The sequence below is a fragment of the Corapipo altera genome, unplaced genomic scaffold, assembly GCF_003945725.1.
Source record: "Corapipo altera isolate COAL_440 unplaced genomic scaffold, ASM394572v1 44b, whole genome shotgun sequence".
Taxonomy (NCBI): domain Eukaryota; kingdom Metazoa; phylum Chordata; class Aves; order Passeriformes; family Pipridae; genus Corapipo; species Corapipo altera.
The window spans coordinates 932380-946154 of record NW_020884932.1 but is presented as its reverse complement, the minus strand read 5'-3'; the positions used below and the strand labels follow the sequence as shown (position 1 = coordinate 946154).

General features: G+C 38.0%; 1 protein-coding gene across 1 annotated transcript in view; it reads right to left on the bottom strand.

Moving 5' to 3' along the window:
• Nucleotides 1–13775, bottom strand: part of COL6A6 (collagen type VI alpha 6 chain) — a 48865-nt gene that overhangs the window by 19536 nt on the left and 15554 nt on the right. Inside the window, exons 5-16 of the mRNA XM_027659569.1 lie at nt 11640–11718; nt 10920–11065; nt 10731–10823; nt 10511–10564; nt 9942–10013; nt 9437–9463; nt 7041–7085; nt 6770–6823; nt 6460–6522; nt 5303–5368; nt 4077–4130; nt 3087–3122 (exon numbers count right to left, since the gene is read on the bottom strand). Coding sequence (XP_027515370.1) covers nt 3087–3122; nt 4077–4130; nt 5303–5368; nt 6460–6522; nt 6770–6823; nt 7041–7085; nt 9437–9463; nt 9942–10013; nt 10511–10564; nt 10731–10823; nt 10920–11065; nt 11640–11718 — 789 coding nt within the window. The remainder of the gene's footprint in view (nt 1–3086; nt 3123–4076; nt 4131–5302; nt 5369–6459; nt 6523–6769; nt 6824–7040; nt 7086–9436; nt 9464–9941; nt 10014–10510; nt 10565–10730; nt 10824–10919; nt 11066–11639; nt 11719–13775) is intronic.

The following is a 13775-nucleotide window of genomic DNA, read 5'->3' as shown; positions in this document are numbered from 1 at the left end:
CTCCCTTCTATCTTCAATATTTTGTTGTTTCCAGCACACAGACTGCATGTTCTTCTTGTCTGTGACAAATACCACTCTTACACTTCACCACACCTTCTGTTCCTTCTGCCAGCTGACTACTTCTGACTGCTAAGAATGGCTAGTTGTGCTTCTTTATGGTTTTTTAACATAAAGATGGATGCCACTGTCATATTGCAGGGTTTACTGTTCCTTCTAGTTTCTCCAGGAGATGTGGAAGACAGAATTGTGTGATTCTCTCTCTTTTACACCTCTTCAATGAAGGATATTTACATAAGCTGTGTTCTAACCATGAGTTGGTGCCTAGCTTTTCAATGCCTACCTACCCATACAAATGTGGGGTTTATTATACTTTTAGAAGTCAAAGCTGATCATCAGGTACTTAAATGAAAACAGTTTGGAAGTTCCTTGTTGCTGTGAGGTTCAGTCATTTCTCTTGTTCGGTACCACATCACAAAAGGGTAGCCTCATCACTGGGTGAGGGGGCTCCCAGGGAGATGACGAGGGTTGATTCTAAAGGTTCAATGAATTCTGCACTCTGTGATTTTACTAAAGAAGTTGAACATTTTATTTTCTAACCTCATCAGCATTCTTGTGCTTTAGTGCAACAACAACAAGGCACAATTCCATTTTCACAGACTCTAGTTTTGTCCTGTTACCCTCAATAATCCTGTTACTTGGACTATTTTTTTCTGCTGGTACCTGACAGAAAAACATAAACAAATATTTTTAGAGTTAAGCAGCAATCAAAAGGGGGGGGGAGAAAGTGCACGAAGTTTCATAATTACCTAAGAAATGGATTTCTGAGTGTTTAGGCAAGAATTGGAATAATTAAGAGGCAGGCTTGATGAATATTCTTCAATATTTTAATCTAAAATGTCTTCACAAACCCTATAAATAATTTCTGAGATAGAAATAGGAAACAGGAACTATAAAATGCTCATATTCTTTCAAGTTACTCTGATCCCTGTAGCCAAAGCTTGGTGCTTTCTCCGTTACTGGTAGACAGTATCAGAATATTCCAGTCTATTCCTACCTGCAATACTCCAGACAGTGAAAATTCTGGATTCTCAAAGTGAAATCTAAATCATGACTTTGAGAAACCAGGTGGGGACAAGGGTTTTGGCACAAGGCATGCATGTATATTGCAAAAAGCTGGGATGTGACAGGACTGTAGTTTAGGGAACTTATAGGACTCTCACTTCTGATTGTCATTTCCCAGTGAAATATTAATTTGAACCACTTTAAATGTAAAAACCCTGTGTTACCTGGCTGCAGCACACAGGAAGAGAGTAATAAAGGTACAGCAAAACTGCTCCTCCAGACAGGAGAGGGACAGGAAGCCCAGAAATCAGAGGCAAATCAAACACTGTGCTGCTCAAGAAATATTCCTGCCATAAAAGTCACTGTGCCCTCCCAGTAGGCTTTTTCCTTTGCTGAAATTTATGTTCTATATTGCACCGCTCTGGTTATTCTCAGTATTATTTATTAACATTTCACACTTCGTCTTCACTTTAAATGCTTGTTGCTGATGCAAAAAAAACCCCACTCAATCCATATAGAAGCTTCATGAAAAATCGTTAACCTTTTGCCAAATTAAGAACACAGGAAGAACTTCAATTTACATACTGCATCAACAATTAAAAACCTGAGAAATTGAGCAAACTTATCAAACTTTTACTGGCTGTCCTCTAACAGCATGTTTTGTACAGGCCAAACACTTCATATTGCAAACCTGGATAAAGGAAACAGGGCTTTGGCAAGGACTTTGAAAGAATTGCTACTTGGGTGTTTGCACTTCATCCTGTCTCCTCTTTGATACTATGACTGCATTGGTATTGTATGAGTATGACTTGGAAAGAAGAGATGGGGAAAGCTGGTCCAAATTTTGCCCTGACCATGTTTGTGAGTGAAGAGTTGCATAGAACTAACTCTACTCAAAATGCTGGTTTGCACATTTATTCAGAAGCTACAATTCTGCCCATTCCCTAGACTCCAACACAAGGCAGGATTTCGAGACATATTCCATCCTGCTGGTCTGACAGTGTCATACATGAAATTGTAATGTTTCCCTGGGTTTATACGCACTAAGATAGAAGGGAAATGCTATACCACGGCATATACCATTTCCCTTAGCTCTGTCAGAAATTGCAGAGAGACTGAGTCAAATGGGAACCACTTGTGCTAAAGCAATGTTTCCTGAAATGATCATATAACCCATACTTGAGAATTCCTAGAATTTTTACTTGCACTAACCCACTCTTGAATATAGCTGCTTTTAGATGTGCTTTGATAACGGTATTTTGTAATTTATACCCAGAGACAAACAAGGTTTCTTTTCCAAGAACGCTAGCTGAATCATCGCTTAAGAGAATGGAAGTGATGTATTTACCAAGTACATCTCCGTAAAGTTCATTGAGATCCAGACTCTATGGGGTATAGATCTAGGAAAACCAGGGCTACCATCTAACAATGACGGACATCAATCAGCATGCACTGGGCTTGACCTATTCCTTACATCCTAAACCAGCATTCACTCTACACTACGTTCTTTTAGATATTGACTTTGGAAATTTAATTCTTTCCAAAACCTTGATCAGTTTATATGCTTTGAGCCAATTTTCAGAGCTCCAGTTAACACTGTTACATCTATTTTTAGCAAAGTATCATTGCCTTAATTTTATCTGTGCTGCGTGTGTGCATCATGCATATATCTGTGTGCATGCAGCAAAGGAGGAACAAACTGTCAGACTTTGCAGCCTGACCACACATTCCTGTCATCTTTAGTGAGTCTCTTCTCTACTTACTTTCCCACATTTGCCCTAATAGTAATAGTAAGTGTCCTTTTATTTTGATGAAAACTCTTCTCCAATTCTAAATCCTTCATGTCAGGATGGCCTCTAGTACATCCACCTGAGATCCAAAGGCTGCCCCGGCCTGAGGTAGACTTTTGATTTTTAAGCACTTGTGTCTTGGATCACAATGAAACTTCTCCTTTAAGAGGAGCAAACACTGAGGCTGGACATGTAGCTGCGTATAGATGGGTAGCAGCAGCATCAGCCACTCACCTTTATACCTGGAGGGCCTCTTCGACCTGCTGCACCCTGGGAAGGAGTGGCACAAGAGTTTACATCCAGAACACTGAGCAACATGTGAAACAATGGCTTGTAATAAAGTACATTATATATACTGTCAAATCAAAGGCAGCTTATAGAAAGCAGAGATTATTCCAAAAGAAAGATTTAAGGTAAAAAAAGAGAAAAGAGTGGATTTGGGACAGAAATTATTATGCTAGTAATAAAAAAAGAAAGAAGGCTTTAGATCCTCTGTGAGTGCAGAGGGAAGACATTTCAACAAAATTCTGGAAAACATCTTCCCAGTCAGCTGCCCTTTGGCTAAAATCAATGGAACAAAAGCCCTCTTCTCTCCCTCTGAGCTAAGAGGTTTGCACCACTTCCTGCTGCACACTGCTCAGCAGCACTAGTGAATGTTACTGTTCAACCTCCTATCACCAGAAGCCTTTAGGATGTTTCCGCATCCTGACTGAGGAGTGATCATCATTCCAGATTTTGGCATCAAGCACCATTCTGACAGACAAGAAGAGGTGCCTTCATAATTTCCAGTCTCCAGTGAACAAAAAAGAGCAGCTTAGCTGCCAGTGTGTTTATATATATGCTTGAACAGGCATACAAAACTTCTATCATGGGGAGGAAGAAGAGGTAGATTTACCTACAGTAAAATTATAAAGCAATTAAGGCTCATAGAAAAGGTTGCATTGAGTTTAAGGTTTGTGACTTTGCATGAATCAGACCTAAAATTAACAGGACAGCAAATTCCTGATCTTAAAGAATACAAAACATTTCAATGAACACAAGCTACTAAATTTTAAGCCAAGTATGTTTCATTAGGAAAATATTAGAAGATTTTTGTTCCCTCTCCTTGCAGGAGTTTGAAGTGTGGGATAACAGGAAGAAGAAGAAAAAAGGGGTTTTCTCAAAGGAATCCCATTGTATCTTTTTTTAACAGTAACTTCACCCCATATTGGTTACTATTCTTACATCAGGGCCAGCATCACCCTGCTCTCCTTGGAGTCCACGTGGGCCTGGATCTCCCTGAAAAATAAAATAATGACCAGGATCTTTAAACATCCTTGCCTCTTTCTTGTACTTGCACATTCTTCTTTATACATTACTTCTTTGTTTCTTCTTCTAAGTATTTTCATCGCAATCAGTTGTGTCATGCTAAATATTGACCCCTGCTTTCTGCAAAAAATTTGCAATCAAAATTATAAACCAGACAGATCATGCTTGCTTTGGACTTCCAATCCATCAGTTATTAACAGCTGATACTCCATCAAGGCTTCTTGAATGAAATAATTTTTGTTGACTTCAGCTTTTTGGTTGGACTTGAGATGAGAAAGTTTGATGAGATCTGCTTTAAACAAGTCATCAAAACACAATTATTCTCCAAAAATTAACCCTCACAATTTTTCTGCTGCTTCCATCACACTCTACATAGACATATGCACACACATGTCCAAGCACATGCACAAAACCCTACTTATTCTGATAGGATTAATCTTCTAAAACAGTGGATTTTTCTCACATGTTGCTAGTTCTCACCCTCTTAAGCTTTCATCCACCATCATTTATATACTACTGTCCAAGTACTTATCATCTTTGCTTATTCTTTCCAAATAAAGTGCAATAGAGAAATGGGCTGTGCTTTTCTGTTATGTTTCTTTTCTTGCAGTATTCTTCAAAGACCTCTTAAAAACTCAGACATTGCTACATAAGCACATAATCCAGCTCTTATATTCTTGATACAGGTCAAAATGGTGTTTACCCACCATCCTGAGAAATAGCAGTTCCATAGCAAAATGCATATAGTCTGTTGATACCCAATGCATTTTTACCAGCATGATTTTTAACAGTATCCTTATAACCCATTACTAGAAGCCTCTCAGGTGGCTGATGTAAATTTGTGGTAGAATAATATATTCTAGTCCATATCTTCCCTCAGGTCTATATTATGAGAATATTTCCATAGTCTTTGTAAACCTTTTTAATTATTTTTTTCTTTTATACTGTATCACACACTTCTCAAAGATTTCTATGCCGCCGACGAACACTAGAGGCAAAATACAAAGCAAACAAACAAACAAAAAACACACACACACAAAAAAAAACCATGACAGAAAAAGAGCTTCTTGGTCACTGGACAGCCAATACAATTTAGCAATTATGCAAATCCTCTCTCCATAATTATAGAACTACTTGCTTACCTGCGGTGCTAGGCTTCCTTTTTCACCTTTAGGACCACTAACACTACTGTTAGCCCCAGGATCTCCCTGGAAAAGTTAAATGGAAAGCTCAGCATTTTCAGCGATGCCACCTTGTGATTGCAGACAACTAGAAATGAAAAGGCTTTTTAAAATGAAGATGCTTGTAAGAACACTACATAGGAAGTTCTGCAAAGTCCACAAAGTTCTTTTCCGAAGAGATTAAAGGCAAAATTACTAATGGGTAAGAAATTAAACCCTGAAAATGTGAAGCTGTTCTGGTTGATTTGGTATAGTTAATTAAGATCTTATCTTGTCTGTGAGTTTCAGATGGGGGATTACACTACAGTGGAATTCCATTTAGCCGCTTAATGCTAGACACAGGTGAAATCCTGATCTCTCAAAGAGGTAAATTACCATGACACCTGGATTTTAGTTTTCTTTTAATATAATCATTAGAAGTCAGGAGTCAACACTATATTTGAATGTTTGGAACAAAATCTTCGAAATATATGTGAGAAGACAAAGTTGTGATACAAGAAGTGTTGTGTCTCCACTGAAATTTCAGTCCTCAGGAAGTGTGTTCATATAGAGCTCTGGAGCATGCAAGGAAAAAAGGTGAGCATGAAGAAGTAACTTACCTTTGCATCATTATAAATTGCTAACCAAGAGTTAGTGCTCAGGGTTTTCAAGTGATCTCAAATTCCTCTTTAGGATGGGAACCACCAGGAAGACCGGTCTTTTCATTAAACCTTCTGGTCTAGTGGGAAGTGTCCCTGCCCATGGCAGGGGTTGTGGAACTAGATGATCTTTAAGGTCCCTTTCAACCCAAACCATTCTATGATTCTGTGATAAGTAGCTCCAAAAGAAGTTATGTTGTCCACAGTAACAAATAAACAAACAAACAAACAAACCAAAAATGCAAGGAACAAGCAGGAGACCTGAGGCTTAAACACCTGCTTCCAAGCAACATATCAAAACACATCAGTCCATCCACATCTAAAGAGTTTAGGACTCCTGGAATATGCCATGCTTCTTGCAGAGTACTGCTTATCTAGCACTGTGAAAAACTCTTCAAATCATATAAATTTCAGACGTCACCATCACAAAATCCAGGCACAAATCAGTGCAACACAACAAAAATAAAGGAATACACTTACATAATCTCCTCTTAGACCAGATTCTCCTCGTTCACCTGGTTCTCCTCTAGGGCCTTTTCTGCCCTAAATTCATAAAAAGAGCATAAACAATTCAGGTACAAGTATAAATAGTATCTGTCATAGAGGAAGGTCAGATAAGAGAATACAGATTTGTTGAAGTCAGTGGAGCTACACTGATTTACAGCAGGAGTCACATCATATTAGACAATAGGCAGCTATTAAACACAACTCACAGGAATTACAGACAGCATTACGCTTTTTGGAAAGATGTTTCCATAAAATCTAAACATTACTGTAAGGGGTACTTCACCCATTTTCCTCTGTTGCCTTTCTCTCCAGAAGGTCCAGGAAATCCACGTTCTCCCTAGACTCACAAAAGTGGAAAAAAGAAGAAAAAAATCATGTTTGTTCTTTCTGATAAATGTGGTTATCAGGGTTTATCTGGCAGAATCCAACTTCAATCAGATATGCAATTCTAAACATGTAACAATGGAATTTCTGTTCAGGATTAAAGCCATAAAACTTGGACTTTTGAACCCTGAGGTAGGTGTCTTTAGTAACACTGCACATGTAATGATTACCTGCTCTCCATCAGTGCCATCGAATCCACTCTCACCATATTCACCCTGTAGCAATAAGCAAAAAACCTCCTTTCAGCATCAGTCCACTTGTCTCTGAGCAAGGTTCAGCCTACCTTTTTAAACTTGAATAAGGTTAGTTGTTTTCAATGGTTAGCAAGAATAATTAGGAGTAATAATTATAAATTGGAATTAACAATTAATATTTTGACAAATTAAGAACATCTTAAACAATTATTTGTTAAGAACAGTTTATAAGAACAACAGTTATTAAAACTATAGATTTTCATCAGTATTTAAATTCTGCTTTTCCTTCTTTTTGTTTTCAAATCTTTTTTCAACTGCAGCATCTTCAATACCTAGATATATTTCAAACTATAACTACTAGTATTTGATCTGTCATGCTGATAACTTTTTAATTTTTATGTCAACCATCGCATGTTTGTATTGTGCTTTTCTTTTTTTACATAGCTTTATACTGTGAACAGTGTATTGAAAAGCTAGAAAGAATAAGCATGATTAAAAAAATTACAGAAGACTGATCTTAGACTTTAGGACTCATAAATAAACTTCATAACTCTTTCAGCAATGTGGTGCTTGCTACATAAATAGCAGTCATCTTCCTTTTCAAACACACATTGCTTTTCTTCTCCCTTTGCAAAAATGATTCCCCATATTGCAACTGTTTATGGAAGACATTTTCCCACAAAGCATCCACTCCTTCTTTAAGGAATTTGCAACACTAACTTGCGTGAGGCATCTAAATAGACTTATAACTGTGATAACCTTATTTGTTTATGCATTCTTCACAATGTTTCAGCCCTGACCAAATAAGCATCTTCCATTTTTCTTAAATAGAATAAAAACTAAGGAATTAACCCGATGCAAATTAAATTAGCAGAGACCACTACTCTGAAAGCTGAAATGATATTCAACCAATCGCTGAAAGTGGCACAAGTTAAAACCATCTCTCTCACTGTGAGAGAGAGCACAGATACAATTGCTTCATAGGTTTTGATGCTAAATTGACTTTGCAAAACCACCTAGTTGAAGTTCATGAGAGAGAATTTCTTTTAACAATTCTGTATGTACAACAAGAAAAAACAGCTGGCTGTACATTTTGATTAGACTAATATGTCACAAACAAGAATTTCTAAATAAGTATTCCGGAAAAATTATGAGCACTAAGTCAGCAATCATGATTTTTATTTGTGTTATTTTTTCATCACTCATTTTCTACCTCAGAAAACCTGAGCTAAACTTCAAAGTATTAAATACTCAGTATTGCCTTTTTTCTCCAAATAGCTATGCTAAAATGCCTTGCAGACTTCGATAAACTGCCTCAACCTTACTAAGTTGGCAGAATTTTTTATATGTTGAAAGTTTCATATTTTTAGTTAAAATCAAATTAGTGGATATAATGACACAATGTCACATATTCATTGGATTTCAGTAGGGTTTGTGCACCTGGTAATTTCTACTCCACTATTCAACTTGGACAAATCAAAATCATCAGCAAGCACTCTCCCTCTTCTATACTCAGATGTTTCAGATATTTAAAGGAGGATAAATTATTTCAGAGAACAGAGAAGAAAATGGAAAAGGAAAGAGAAACACGTGAGAAGATTAAGAAGTTAATATGGAGCAGTATTTTAAACAGAGCTGAGGTATCAGAAACACACTCAACTTTCTCACCTCAGTTATGGAGACAAATATCTTCTGAGTCTTTGAGGCTCCCAAGCCTTTTTTAGAAAGTCTTTTTGTGTAAAAGCATTAAATTCAAGTTAATGCCATTTCAATTACTGTAGCTTGGTAACTAATATTGCCATTATAGATCACTGTCTTCCAGGCTTCACATTTTATTAATGAACTTGTGACAATATCTCTTTGATGAACAGGTATGTTTAAAAGGTTAAACAAGAGACTTGCAATAATAGTGGGTGACAAGAACAGCATGAAGAGAAGTCTGGATATTGAATAATGTCAATAGTATCAACAATGATCTAGTGAAAATGCTGTCCAAACCCACAATAAATATTATTCACAATCTTTTTTCCTCCTCTATTCTGCTTCCTCAACAATTAGAATATGAGATTCACCTGACTAGAATTACCACCCTAACAGATTATCAAATTAATCAGTAAATAAATCCCTGTCAATTACAATAAATCAACTATGACTTCAACCATATAAAAATAAAATTATGACTGCTTATTTTGATCAGTGTGATAGGTATCTTAAATTCATTCTTAAACAACCATAGCAAAAGTACATTAAATGCTCTGAAACTTTTACACTGTTTTCCTTCTTTGCTGATATTTTCTTACAAGGTAACATGAACTTTAAAGGTAGCAGAACACTGTTCTCAAAGAAAATTGATCACACATGAACACACTTACCTGATTTCCTCTGTAGCCTCTGCCCCCCTTAAATTAAAAATAAACACAGATGAAATTTGGTGAAAGTACTTTTATTGAACTTGAAAAGCAGGGCACCATAGGTTGCTGTGCATGGGCATTCTGGGCTCCATATCAGTCAGTTCCTACCTTAAAACCCTCTACTGCCGCTTATGGGATTTACCCCTTTCCTGTGGGGAGATAGTACAGCCCTCATTTTCAATCCTGTTCCATAAAGCTTTATAGCTTTAACTAAGGCCAGTCTGGAGCTGTTGGTGAAAAAGTCACTGTCAAGTTGCTTAGACAGCAATATCCTTAGCTCTTTGACCATGCTTCAGTTACTCAAAATACCTCTCAAAATGAGACAGCAAACACTGTCTGCCATTCTTACAGCTGGGTCTTGCTCTCTACCCATGTTTTAGTAAGACAGCCCCCGGATTTGTCCCCAGTACAGAAAACAGGTTTGTGGGACACAAAATTAGGAAATATTTCACAGTCACATACTTGCCTTATGGCCTCTAGCACCTGGACAACCTCTGTCTCCTTGAGTCCCAGTGAAACCAGCTGGGCCTCTCTCCCCCTAAGAAACAAAACAAAATGTTCAGTCTCATCCATACAGTGATGGTTACCTGTTAATTCATCACATAAGACTAAAGCAAGACAGAATTCTATCACCATTCACTGTGCTAAGGACACAAGTGCAAGTGACCTGGAAATTTTCATAGTGACCATGAAAGAGCAGTCAACTACTAATTTGAGTTGCACCTGGTTCTGTGCTCTTGCTATCATGCCATGTTTCAGACTGTGATACCAACCTCCAACTGAAATCCTTGTACTTGAAGGTAGTTTTTTTTTTAACTGAATAACTAACTCACTTTTGATGGGTTGTTGTTTTAACTCAATTACTAACTATCGTGATGTGCAGAAGCACAGAGAATCAAATCTGTATATTTACCTGCAGATACATGTTGCTTAAACACACTTTAGGTTAGCACTGGTGAATCCTCAGTGAGTAAGTGCAGACAGGCTCAGGCACCAACTGTCAGCATAACAGCAGGAAGAAATATGTTTACTTACAACTCCACCTTCCTCACCAGGATGGCCAGGAGATCCTCTGTAACCCGTATTTCCCTGAAAAAATAAGAGTTTAAAAGATAAGTAGCATTGTCCTCCAAGCACACTATCCTAACAGTTAAGGTCATGGGCACAAACATGCATGCTCAGAAATATTGCAAAAAACAGAAGCACTCTGAAAAATAATGCAGTTCTTCTGTAATGTCTATGTTAGACCTTCTACCTTCCTTCCTGGACTTCCCCGGAGACCATGATCACCATTTTCTCCAAGGCATTTACAAATAACCTTACAGCATTTCCTTTCTGCAACAGAATCCTGAAAAATGACAGGAAACATTTCATTTGCGTATATTAATCATAAAGCAAAGACTGATTTTTCTCTCCCATTTGTTTTTGTCACAGAAGGACTTACAAGGTTTCTCTGCAAGATGCTTGCAATCTCTGCAAACCCAACACTCAGAGGTTCGTTGTATCCAAACCCTCTGCCAAACTCTATCTCCCAAAATTCAGTCAAGTTCTGTGTATTGTCCAGGCCAACTAATAGGAGTGCATCAAGACCTGCAATATAAGCACAGATTTTAAGTAATGAATACCTGAAATATACTATTTAACCACCAATATATTTTTAAGTAACAGCAATTCTCTAGAAGACTTACACTTCACAGCTTCAACAGAGTATGTTCAAAGAAATCAACCTATTGAGAACAATGTGTAAAAGAAAAATCCAGACCAGTAATTTTCCAATTAACTTCTCTCCCCAGCTGTCAGACCAGATCGCTACTCAGTGCCCAAACATTAGTGTTTTGCGCTGCAGAAGTCTGAGTTATGCCTAACCTCTGGTGCTGTACTCATCAGTGAGAGGGGGCTGTCCTGAGTCACATCAGCTGTTGAAGCTGGATCCCAGAAACTAGAACCTCAGCACACGCATGCGTGTTTTTCTGCCGTCATCTGATGAACAGTGACAAGTCATGTACCTTGGTTCACATGGAGAAGCAAACACTCTCCCAGGGACTCCTGAGGAATGTCATGTGAGAGTAGAGAGGCAACATTATGTGGAAAATTTGCAGTGAGGGAGCAATACACTGTGCCTTGGGTAGTAGGAGGCTGGAGCATCAACATCATACTGTAATACCTTTAAAGCGAAGTGAGTCAGATGCTTTCCTGAGATCTTCCAGCGAATCATCCAGCCCATCTGAAAATACTAACAGAACCTGTCAGGAAAGGGAGTAATGCCAAGTCAATTGTGAAGGGACTGAAAGTTCAGTCATTGTAAAAAGTACAGTTTGCATTGAAAACTGGCTACGAGGTGGTCAAATTCCACTTCACTGTGTAGATCTGAAATGTGTGTGGGAAAAAAGTGCTGAGGAGCAAGGAGAACAGAACACAAAAGTCTGTTCTCCCTGACAGCACTTGAAGTTGAGGGATTTGTCTTGGTGAACAGTTCGTAGCATGGTTATTATGTCTGTCATCTTTTTAGCATGCCAGGAAGGCCAATGCTGCTGTGACTTATCCACTGAAAAACTTTTTCTGATGTCTGAAGAGTTCTCCATTATGTGAATGTGGAAAAGAACTTAGAGCAAACAAATTTTCCCCTTTCTGCAAGAGTAGCTCCAGCTGGCTACCACTGAGCCACACCAGGAAGTGTAGGTCCAATCCTTCCTCTCTAGGTCCAATCCTTCCACCCCACAGATGCTTATGTTCCCTGGCCCTTTCCACAAAGGCAGTACATCATCCTGCTCCACTCTCTGCCATATTTTATCTTGTTAAGGCATAAGGCTTAGCTCACCTATGGATGCTAATCATTTGTACTGGCTACATTTACACCTTTTCAGGCCAAAGACCTATAGTTAAGCCTCTTCCACAATGGAGGACAGCATAGTTTTCTACAATTCCCCTCTGAGCTACCAGTCTCTTCCTATTTTTCTCCTCCCCTTCCCTCTTCTAACGAGGGTCTTCTCAGGACCCACTCATCCAGTCAAGTAGTTTTCCCGGAAAGAAGCTGCACAGATAAACTGTCTCCCGTCCCCAGTGGTAATGACTTCAAGTCCTCCTATACTCTCTGACCAGCAAATGGACAAGCACAGCTAGAGCTTCTTCCCTCATATTCTTCATATTTTACATTCCCTATACAAGACACAGCTTTGACCAAAGCAAACCCTTTTGCTCCTGTTAAGATAAATTTTTCTGCAGGTGACAGAGGCAAAGGAAGTGACTACCACACCAAACATTCCAATTCTGTGCTAAAGCAGCAAGGAGACAAGAATTTAAGAACAGGCAGAGCTCACTGGTTTTGGTGGTGTTCCCAAACATCCCATATGGAGGCACTGGTACTGACTCTACATTTGCTCAAGCAAATTGTGATACATAGGAGAGCTGGACCATGGAGGGTTAAACAATCACAGACTGTCAGGAACGACACTGTAGGCCTGGGCTTGATGATTTTTTTTCTATAATCTTTTCATTTTAAAAACTTGGGGAGCAGGGAATATGGGGTGTCAGTGCATCCATTATATGTAAGTATATGTAAACATATGTTTACAAAGCTTTTCTTTATTGTTTTATTTTTCTTTATTGTATTGTTATTATTGTTTTGTCAAAAAATGCTGGAATCATGTCCAACTCTTTTGGTACAAAACAAACAAACAATAAAGAAAAGCAGAAATGCAAACAACAGCGAATTCCTGTCCCCGATGAGGTTTATAACTAATAATCATTACAGAACAAGCATGTTATTGCTCAGGATCCTAGGGAAATTAAATTGTGATTTGATTTGCATTCTAAAGTCTTCTATTTTCAATTTGCACATAAACAGTATCAGAAAGAAATATTAATCCATTGGTAAAGTCCTGAGATATGCAGCATTTTTATTTCTAGTAATAATGCATAAGCAGAAAGAAGCCTTGTTTGACTCTAACGTTCATAATTGGCAATTAGGAGGAAAAAAACACTGCTTTTTACTGGTATGTCAAACAAGTTCTCTCTCTGAGGCTCATAAGAAGCAAAATCTTATGTGTTCATCTTCCCCATTCAGACATTTTAAGAGATCTTTGGAAAAAAATGCTATTAAATATGCAGCAAATTACAACCTAAACTGATAAGCCACACCTATGCAAATGTTGTAAAAAATGGAATACCAACTTTCATCTGAAAGCAGGGAAATCTGTAATTTGGCTTTCTCGTTCCACATGATATTAAAATTAACATTTTATAAAAGTTAAAATAAGGCTGAAAGAGGAAACTCCTTATGTATTTTGCAAGGTCCTTCTTC